Here is an 11337-nt window from a genome sequence, read left to right on the forward strand (position 1 = left end):
GCTGGAGATGGTGTGATCGTATCGGAGGTGATCGGATCGGATCGGATCAAGGGAGATCGTCGTTATCGAGGTGCTAACTAACTCTCTCGTGGGAAGTTACGTGTTTGTGTATGAACTTGTTCCTGACTCGGAGGTTTTGTTAATTACAAGTCTGTTTGTTCGTAAGGAGTTCTTTCGACGAATTTGTACGGGAATAGTCGGTTGTTGTTCAGACTAGTGTTTGTGCCTAATTAATTGTAACGCTAAAGTGGATTATTTTGTACATTACTGTAAATATAAAATTTGTGTTTTCGTCAAACCGACTGAGTGGTTATTTTGAACATTACTATAGTTTTCTTTCATATTTTTCATTTTGTGATTGTTTCAGTCTATTAAAAAACAATTCGATTCATTTTTTTTGCCAAATGTTATGACGACTCTGATAATTTTCTATACGTTCTGATCACAGCGGAAAAATTAATAACAATATTCAACAAATTTGTAATATTGTTCTATTGTATATGACCTAGGCACTCACAAAGTCAGGGTTTAGTAGAAAGATGTAATCAAGACGTAGAAAATACGCTTAGTCCTTGGTTGGAGACTAACAATATTAACTAACAAATGGTTAGAAGGACTTTTCATCAGTTGTACGTTTTGTACAACTGATGAAAAATCAAGCGCATCATACTGGTATAAACTGCAGTCCTTATGAGGCCATGTTTGAAGCAAAGTTAAAAGTCGGACTAAAGAATTTTATACTCAACGAATTGTTGGCCAATATTAATACGGAGGAAGATCTAGGGACTCTTTTTAAAACTATCGACGAAGTAAGCCAAAGTTGCTCAAACTCTGAAAGGTCAGGTACCATCCAAGAAAAAATTGTAAAGAATTATTTGATAATGCCACCCTCACATAGCAATATAACTGATGAATTTCAAAGATGTAAATCGTCTTCACATGAAAAAGATCTAAACCAGGATGTTATTAGTATTACAGAATTGGTGAATGAAAAAGAAAAAATTTAAACAGTTGATCCAAAAATAGAAGAAAAAATAAGAAGTTTGTCTAAAACAAGGGAAATGGCTTTGTTTAATTTTAAAAAACAAGCAGAAAAAATGATTGATACATCAAATTCTAAATACACAGCAGCTAATGTTGGTGATACAGTAAGGATTTGTGTACCAGATGTAGATCGAACGCGCAGTGATGGAAAAAATATTTTAGGATTTTAGGTGTCGTTGTTGCAGTTAAAGATAAAAACTTTTACGAAACATGGCATATTAAATCTCCAGAAACCAATTTACTGTTTGTAAAGAAAACTTCGTTTCTGTTGGAAATGTAGGAAATATACCGGGTGCAGAAATTTTGCTTAGAGAATGTGCAAGAATATCATCATTTTCTGGAGGCCAATGCTATAGTCGATGCTGCTGCAAAATTGGTTGCAAATCTAATACATGCAAATGTTACAAAGAAAAAGAATTATGTAATTCCAAATGTCATCAAAATCTTAATTGCTCTAATAAATAAAGTAAAAGACATTTATTTTTTTATAATTTATACCAAAAATGAAATTCCAGAAGTTTCCTGTAAGTTGAATTTTTATGGATGTATAAATTTGTTAATAATACTTTTCGTTGATATTAGTTTAATTAATACAGTTAATAGTACTTACTTTTGAAAGATTATATGTTCTTTTTAAAATACTTTGAAATAATTCACAAAAAATAATTTAAATAAAATAAGTGGAGTTTTTTAATCAAATTGCCCGAATGGAATATAGCTTTATTCATAATGTCTGGTCAATTTAATAAATTAATCAATATTTATTAGACTTCGCGTCCATTTTAGTCATTATTTATAATAACCGGGCATTATGAATAATGCTTTATTAATCACTTGTCTATAACATATATACAAAAAAGAATTATTGTTGTAACTGTTTTATTTATTGTTGAAATAAAAATAATTATTAATTCACTAAATTTTATTTTTTTAAAAAAATACAAAAATATTACAGAAATATTTTTAAGCTTTTGAATAATGTTATATGTAATAATATTAAAAATATAAATATTAAATTAAATCACTTGCGTAATCAAAGCATAAATTATTTCGATTTTATAAAACAAACCACTAAACCAATAAAGAGACCACATTCGAATTTACAATTTCATTTCAGAGATTTCTTTTTTAAATAAATTATGTTTCGTAATAAGGTCTTAAAAATGCATATTTTTGCAAAATGTAAAGTCTACATTTGGGACTACCCTCCGCAGGAAAGACACATGTCTTGGATGCAGTTGAGAAAACGGTTGCGGATGGACATACAAATTTATATACTGTAAAATTTCCGTTTCCAATACCTACGCAGGAATAGAAAACATTACATAGTACTGGATCCGCATGTAAACCTTCAGATCTGCACGTAAAATTTACACCATCAAAAGTGTCTGGTTTTACAGTAGTACTTGTGGAAGGCATTTCAGTAGTACTTGTGGAAGGCATTACTGTAGTACTAGTGGATGGTTTTTCAGTAGTACTAGAGGAAGGTTTTTCAGTAGTACTAGAGGATGGTTTTTCAGTAGTGCTTGAAGATGATTTATCAGTTGTAGTAGAAGTATCCATAGGAACAGTAGCAGTTGGTGGTCGTGTTGTCGGTGGTCGTGTTGTCGGTGGTAGTGGCATCGGTTGTGTTTCTCTTTCAAAAGCCTTGTTAATAGCTGTTAATAAAGGGTACTTTTGTCCATGACATAGTCCTTGGAAATCATCAGTTTCTATAGACCAAACCATTCCCCCTCCAAGTTTCATATTTTTGGCGTATTCGACCTTGAAAGAAGAGAAAATTTCTTTTTAGAAAAATCGTTAAAGTAAAGTGAATTTGGCATAAATATTTAAAAAGTTTCATAAGAATTTTTACATTATAAAAAAATTTATAGTTTAAATTTACCTTCAAGGTGATACTTTCAATATCATCATAACCAACCCATTCCCGTTCACGAAATGCATAAGGAGCCATGTAGTAAGGATCACGAACTACAGTCCATTTTTCTCTTTGTTGTTTTTCACAAATCTTCGAAGAAAGTATATTAATGTATAGTTATATTTAATTTGAATAAATACATTCAAAAACCGATATCTCAATTTACCTCATTATATCCCAAAGAGCCAGATTCTCTCGTATAGGGACCAGCTGGACCTCTTTGAGGAGCATCTTGAAATAAACCATTATTTTCTGCTCTTCTTAAAGTAAAAGATCTTCCGTAAAGACCCATCCCCAAAATAATTTTCTCACGTGGTGCTCCATGAGATATCCAATAATTAACGGAAAAATTCTATTCATAATTATTTAAAACATTGTTAATAGTAAAAAAGTTTGTAATATTATTAAACTTTTTTTTTATTTTTAGAAATTAAGTATATTTACATACCAGATTAAGAGTACTATTTCCAGGGGTTTCATCAGGTCTTGCGTATAAACCAGCGTGATGGCCAGTGAATGTTTCCCATCCTCCGTGATAATCGTAGCACATAATATTAATTAGATCTAAATACCTTGAAAATATTATTTAATATATTTAGTAAAATAATTCGCATTCAACGTTAACTTCCCAATAATTAATAAATTGAATTGAAACTTACTGAGATACTTGAGGTATATCATAAGCACTATCTATAGTATGTTTTCCTGCACTAACAGCTGCCGTAAGTAGCAAACCATGTTTATTAAATTCTTGTTTCATTTCCTGAAGTAAAATAATAATAATCGAAGCACTGAATAAACGTTAATTTAAATGTTTTCTCATTGTTTTAACTCGATGAATTCTTTTATTCTTTGATTTTGTTAAATAATCTTTTTTAACGGAAAATTAAATGACCAAATTTCAAAAAGATTTTGAAAACTTTAAAATCAAATCTTACTCTTAACAATGCTACGAAATTGGCTTTATCTTCCGGTTTTCCTCCTCTGTTAGCAGGATATTCCCAATCAAGATCTAAACCATCAAAGTCGTATTTCTTGAGGAGTTCTACACAACTGTCGATAAAAATCTTCCTGGTGGCACTATTAGAAGCCATTCTGGAATACTTAACTGAGCCCTCATTCCATCCGCCAATAGCGAGGAGCGTTTTTAATTCGGGGTTATATTGTTTTAAACCTGTAAATCGCTGAAAGGCTCCTACATTGAAATAAAATCAATAGTTTTAATAAGTCAGCATAATCAATTATCTGTATTTAATAATATAGCTATCTTAAATGTCATTAATTACCTTTTCCGTAATTCTCTTTTAGATCAAGATAAGGATCCAGACTTCTAATTCGATTATCAAAACCCAATCCGGCAAAACCAAAAATAAGATGAGTACATATGTGAGGATCAATATCCTCAATAGTAAATTTTCCTAATCCCGGTCTATAATTGGCCCAACTTCCGAGATAACAGACTACTTTATACTTATGTAATGCTAAAAAGTGATATTTTTGCTATAAGTTTTTTTCCTAAATTTATGAAAAAAACATTTTAAAGAGATTACTTACAAGCAGAATAAAATCGATTATCGCCCATAATGGGAGTAAGTCTGCATTCTGGCAATAACAGTATCGTCCCAACGAAAGGAATCAACAACCTTATATTCATTTTAACTAATCTGAATATACAAAAATTTTTATAAGAAATACGAATTGTAATCATAATATAAAAATATAAGAAATATACATAAAATATTAAGTTATAACTGAGTCAGTAAAGTTTAAATGATTGTTCAAAATGACCAAAATTATATAGGTTTTTATAAACATAAATTGCTTTACTTACAAATTCTTTCTTCCACTCCTCACCGAAGTATTTATCAAGGCATACACAATATTAACGGAGATGCGGAGTGGAAGCTATTTTATAGAGACAGGTCTGACTAGAGTTTAAACAGGATAAGAGGTAAACGTGCTCTATGTTAATTTTTTCTTTCTTACTTCTCATCTTCACCGGAAGTAAATAACGACCGTGACCGCAACATTCCCGGAAGTAAAAACGACTTTGACCTTTTCTCCCAGTTGAAATATCGAATGAAAGTCACACCTAATTTCTAGTTTTAGTAATTTCTGGTAATATAATATTACATTATAGTAGTGCATATTCACTTATGTACATGTACTTATAATCAAATGATAACAATTTTATAGTAAAAAAGAAGTAAATACTTTCATGTTTAAGAATGAAAGTGATCATTAATTTTTTAAACATGATAAATGTATGTTCAATGATACAGATGAAAATCCTTAGTTTAAAATATTCTCGTGAACTTTTGGAACACGAGTTAATCATTCATTTATTATCTATTGTTTCGGAATCACAATGTATCAAATCAACATTGGTTATTATAAACAAATCAACGTTAGAGAAGCTGTTTGTGTACAGGTTGCAAGGTCATTGGCTGCTGGAATATCACCTTATTACTACTGGTCATCTGGACTGAAAGTCGTTTTCAGGTCGCTGACCAAGTTTTTATTCAAACTTTGGTTATTTTTTCTCCTCTTTTTTTTAAATATAGTTTTATAATGTACAGTACATGATATTTATTTTTCAATCAAATTATGCATTTAGTATTGTTACTCTAACTTTGGAGTTTAAATAAGCATTAAATTTATAATAGTGGAAATGGGTGTATATTAATATTTTTGAATTGTGTGTTTAAATATTTTAAAGAATAATATGAAATATTATTTATTAAAAACAATAATTTAATGATATCTTTTTTAAAATGTGATAATAAAGACAATTAATTTTAATTTGAATAAAAATAATATAGAAATTCGTCATGGCATAAAAATTACAGGAAGTTGATTTATTACAATAAGTATAACAAATATATTTTTTTGAGTCCATCGACCTCCAAGTTACATATGCATCTTGTAAAACTGGCAACTAATGACAAGAATTACGAGATCTGGTTATTTCTGAGAAGCTTTCAAGTTTCGTATTTTACAAAATAATTCTTTCACATAGCATTTTATTATGCATATATTCATGCTTAAAATTTAAAGTCCTGTCAGAGAAAGAACATGCAGAAAGCAATGACACCGAGCTGGTGTCATTGCTTTCTTCATGTGATAAAAAAGAAAATTAAAATTAAAAATATTTAACAAACTTAAATTCTCTCTGTTCAACATCAGATTTCGTGCAATATATTGTTTCTATATATACTGCACAAATGATTAAATTTGATTTATTTTTTTATATAAACAAATTAATGAAAGTTTTATCACAATGTGCAAACAGATGAAGCAGATTTGTTTTTCGAATCTGAAAATGTTAATAAGTGATTTTCAAATACAGTAAGTAAACCCCGATTATCCGAGTTAATGTAGAGCTATGGTACAGTATCTCGGATAATATGGACTGCAGCAGCAACTTGAGTTAAAAATTACAAGTAATATGGTATTATATAAAAAATGAGTATAACAAAGAGTTTGTAGAATTTTTTTTTTTCTCAAACTCCAGTTTTACCAAGTTTCCCTAAAGGGGAAGAAAAGGAATAAAAGTAGCAAGCTTATCCAGAATATAACTCCGAAGCATATTGCATGAAATATAAAATTATACGTGCGAAACGACTCTTCATTTCAATTATCTTAAATTTTCACATCATCTTATTTCTTAATTCATATTATTTTATATTTTGGTAAAGAAAAAATGAAGTCGTTTCCTAATCACTATGTATTCCATATACTGTAGTTTGTTTATGCAGATTACTGATGCATTATACATTATCAAAGCGAACTGGTGAGATTCTATTTTCAGATCTCAGAAAAGAAAAACATGAAAAGAAAAATAACTGCAATAAAGAACAATTTCAAGTTGCACATATGATGGTAGTGAGTTTGTAAAAGTATTGTTATTATTTTAATATAAAATCTTTAATAATTATAATATAATTATATGTAAACCTTTAATTATACATATATATATTATATAATTACAGGTTTGAAATTACGTTATAAAATTACGAGAATAATACAAGATTAAGAAAAATTGAAATGAAAAATAATAAAAAGATGAATTTATATATGCACGTTGTTTAGAATCAGAAGAATTAATGTTTTATGAATCGTTGTTTTAAAATATAGTAAATTGTTAAAAGAATAGCATCATTGGGGAGTTGGTTGGTGTGTTTTCCAATTTTTTTTTATAAAATTTAAGAAGAGGTTGCAAGATCTAAAAGAAATATATATATATATATATATATATATATTCTTTTATATTATATATAAACAACCCTTGCACCAGAGTTTGTAAAATATCAAAAGCTTTATTAAACCATAAATGCCAGTAGTGGACCTTCTGTCTACAGAGCAAAAATTGTAACTTTAAAACAATAATTAGTATAAAACTCATATATTACAAATTTCAAATTCTGTATTTACGAAAATAAAAATGATTACTAGTACCATTTACAAAATTATAATTATTCAAAATCTCAATTGACCTGATTAGTGAAAAAACTAGCAGAAAAAAATCTTTGATCAACACCAATCAAGCAATCTTGATCAACAAGAATCAATCAATAAACAACTTACAATTCAACAGTTATACACTGACCAGAAGAAGCGAATACTAGCTTTCTATATCAGTTTGATAATGGTCATTGTTATACATTTTTACTTTGAATGTTCAATATGAATATGCTTACAAAAATATATACAGGGTGATTCAGAACTCGTGGAACAAACTTTAAGGGATGGTAGAGAACCCATCCCAATTGCATTATTTTGTTTCTTGTAATTGCCGCAATGTATGGATGAGCGTTATCTTGTAAAAACAAAAAACACTTGGACGATTCACCAAACATGACTGTTTTAGCCTTAATTTGTAATGTACTTTTTGTAGCTGTTTATTGTACAAATCTGTTGTGATGGTTTGATAAACGTTCAAGTACTTGTGACGAACGTAGATTTTTTGGAGAATCATTCAAATCATAAAAAAGATATTTTCAAACTGCCCTTCTGTTGGGAAAGTGTAATTGAATGTGGAGGTAATTTTGATGAATAAAATTATTTTAAACAAAAAATGCAAACATTTTTACTAGAACTTCAAAAGCGACATTATTTATTTGGTTACCTGATATTATTATAAATGAGAAATACGCAATGCTCTTTTCTTAGAGGCCATTCGCTTGCGAGTGACGCTAAGACGACTAAACAGCCAAATGCCTAACGGCGAAGACGTTATTAGCATAATTTACCTTTTTTAAAAGAAATATAGTTAAACTGTAAGAAACCTGTCTTTTGTCGAAAATTTCTGAAATTTTGCACGATGAGTTGTGTGTTAAAAGTGTTGATGTTATTAAATTTTAATGATTAAAGGTCCAAAGGAAGTCCTTGTAATATTTCGAGGGGACCGGACTCAGTGAAGATTTTGCTTGTTATTAGCGTTTGCATTTTTTAAAAACTAAAACTTATCTCTAGCCTGAAAAGTAAGCTTTTTGCCATTTTATAATATTTAATAATATAAAAAGTTTTCAAGATGGCGCCACGCACAATTTTAAAGTTTAGTGGGGAAAGTTATGCAACTCGTTCCTGGATTTTAATAAAGGAAACATTATTAAACGTAATTCGTGTATTATATTATTGTTTATATTATATACAGTAAGCACTGTTTATTATAATCACTGGTTATTAGAATTAACAGCAAGGACCCATTCAAAACAGTAAAATCCATTGAAGTTCAGTCGATTATTAGTATCATTCCATCGAATATTAAATTAATTGATTGGTATATTTTTATTCAGTGATAAATCGATTTGATAGCATTAGTGGCGTGCCGTCATTGGAAGCGGTGGAAGCGCCGCTTTCCTTGTATTTTCTAAAATATAAATTCATATTAGGCGATTATTTTCATATTTGAACGTACTGTACTTTGAATTAATTAAAATTGATATTTTATTATAACCACATTATGATATCTTATTACGATTTCTATACTTCACGTGATAAAAAATACGATAAGATTGCTATTGTATATTCGAATATCAGTGGCGGAATGGAAGCGCTGTATTGTCAAAACTGGGGTCAGCTTCCAAGCAGCCAGATTATGGGCATTTGTGCATGCGCTTTACAGAGTACCTACCTCACCCGGTTTACCTGGTGGGAGCTACACACGTGTAACGCTTCCAATGATTCTATCCCTTAGCCACTGGTAGGGAGTTATCTGACTAAACGAATTGTTTAAGATTTAAAAAGTAAAGAGTATTCAATGTTATTTTTATTTACGTTTCTTTGCAAAGTTATATTTAATTATAATTTTCTTTTAATTATACCGTAATTATATTGACAGATTTTCAGACATAAAATCTTTAGAATTTTTATCACTTTTAGATGTTAATAATTTTAACATTAGGAAAAACAATTTTTCCAAGCGTGTTTTAATTCTTTAAATTAAGTAAATTTTATGGAAAATTTTTTGATTTATTTAAATTACGTAGCGAATCGCAATATTTATATTCGTGTCCGGACTATATTGACAAGTAACTCTTAGACATAAAACGTATTATAATTAATGTCGATGCGAACAAAGACGTGCTAAAAGAATTACATGATTTAATATCATTAATTTTTTCGGTACCATCTACTAGTGCGTCTGTTGAGTGCAATTTTTCGACCACGAAGGAAATTCATACATTGGCCAGGAACACTCACTCAGTCAGAAGAAAAATTGTCGTCGCTAGCGTTGCTTTCGATGAGCTTTCAAATACGTTGATGGAGTCGACGATCAGCGACTTTTATGATAAAGTAATTAACGACTTTGCGAAAAAAATCGCCGAATACAGTTAGTTTATAAAAAATTAAAAAACAAGTTTTTCTATCATTGTATCATATCAATTTGTATTACGTATTATTTATATTTTAGAACTAAAATACATAAATTGTTTATTTTTGTCATTTCCAGTATTTGTTTAAAACTTTTATGGAAATGTGAGGTTCCAGACAGGTCTGACCCGTCACGAAAGACGCGAAAAAACGATTAATTTAGAGAAAAATTTATTTGTTTAAAAAAACATAGGTAAAAGTCGTTTGTAGTCGGACACCCACTGTTTATATCAAACTGCCTGGCCGAAACTATAAATCGCGGAAGGAAGTCGTCTTACGATCGGTGGAAGATCGAATTCATCTTCGATTTTGACTTTTCTCGCGCTCCAGGTAAGAGTCTCGTTACGCTTAGTAACGAGGGACCAACCACTCGGGAAGCGTGATTGAGAGAGAATGACCAATTAAATTGACGAAAGAAAGAACGAAGATTGATATAATCCCCCGACAATCGAGGACATCTGACACTCGGTTAACGTTCCGAATAATCAAAACGCCGTGTGTCAACGCGCAAAAAAAAGTTTCTCGTCTATTGTGCCAACCTGTAACCCGTGCCACTTCGGACTTAGACCGTGTCCCCGACGCCAACGGACAAAGTCTCCCCGTGCTTTACAGACTTGTCAACGCCAATGTCCCGGGGCCACTTTCGATCGACCATCAAAGAACCACATCGACGCCCAGGACGTCCGAACCGTTGATTGTCCTAAAGCAAACTATTTTGTACATAGTGTATGTTGTTTTTATGTTAAAATAAACGGTTTTTGTCAGATACTTGTCGTCTTTGTCTCTTCCGCCACCGCACGTACGAATGGACCCTAGACCATTACTGACCCGCAATTAACCGATTGCCCCTGGAAGTTTGCTTTTTACAGAAACACATCTTCTCTATCATCAAATGTCACGGCACGCCACTGAATAGCGTTACTTAGTATTTAAAACGAGAGGCTTCAAAAGTAGGTTGCGCTTGGAGCTTTTCGAGTGTTTGATCCGTCAATATAGTTACACCAACTGAATAGCACGAGATGTTTGAATAAAAGACTTTTTATAAATGATACATTCAAAACGGTAAAACTAAGATAAGAATAAAAATAAAACAGTCAAAGGGTACTTCGGGTACTTCACCAGAAAGATCCAAAATCTCAAAAGATAGCATAAAATATTTTATTTATTATTTAAGTGTGAAAACTCAAATTTAGACACTTCGCGTAACGCCATGGCATCGATGCGATCAATTAAAACCATCTATCTACTTTGAAAAACTTTTTATCTATTAACACATACCGGTATTAATTAACATATTGCATATGGTACTTTAATCGGTTTAAAACTCACTTTTCTTTTGTCTCACTATTAATTATTCTTTAATGATATTTTATAGGTAGTTTAATTAAATAAATGTAAAAATTATATAAAGCTGATATTATTTAAAAGAATTCTTATATGTTACAAAAATATGTTTTGGGGCAGCCGAAAAGGATCAAGCGCGGAACTCTTAAAGAAGC

At 30.4% G+C, this 11337-nt stretch overlaps 1 protein-coding gene across 1 annotated transcript; it reads right to left on the reverse strand.

Moving 5' to 3' along the window:
• Positions 1-2181: 2181 nt before the first annotated feature.
• LOC136985868 (chitinase-3-like protein 1) lies at positions 2182-4819 on the reverse strand. The gene is made up of 9 exons (XM_067283241.1): positions 4794-4819; positions 4517-4626; positions 4249-4443; positions 3901-4157; positions 3622-3725; positions 3411-3534; positions 3129-3314; positions 2930-3052; positions 2182-2808 (listed from the first exon to the last, which is right to left on the reverse strand). Exons 2-9 carry the CDS (start codon positions 4614-4616, stop codon positions 2182-2184), a joined length of 1716 nt encoding a protein of 571 aa, XP_067139342.1. The 5' UTR covers positions 4617-4626; positions 4794-4819.
• Between the last annotated feature and the right edge of the window lie 6518 nt (positions 4820-11337).

The sequence above is a fragment of the Centruroides vittatus genome, unplaced genomic scaffold (genome assembly GCF_030686945.1).
Source record: "Centruroides vittatus isolate TY-2023 unplaced genomic scaffold, ASM3068694v2 contig_980, whole genome shotgun sequence".
Taxonomy (NCBI): domain Eukaryota; kingdom Metazoa; phylum Arthropoda; class Arachnida; order Scorpiones; family Buthidae; genus Centruroides; species Centruroides vittatus.

What these genes read in the sequence shown, in the direction of transcription:
- LOC136985868 (XM_067283241.1), bottom strand. Translation starts at nt 4,616, where the DNA reads ATGAATATAAGGTTGTTGATTCCTTTCGTTGGGACGATACTGTTATTG. An exon ending in GATATACCTCAAGTATCTCA is followed by an intron (nt 3,535 to 3,621) that starts GTAAGTTTCAAT and finishes AATATTTTCAAG; the next exon opens with GTATTTAGATCTAATTAATA. An exon ending in GAAATAGTACTCTTAATCTG is followed by an intron (nt 3,315 to 3,410) that starts GTATGTAAATAT and finishes AATTATGAATAG; the next exon opens with AATTTTTCCGTTAATTATTG.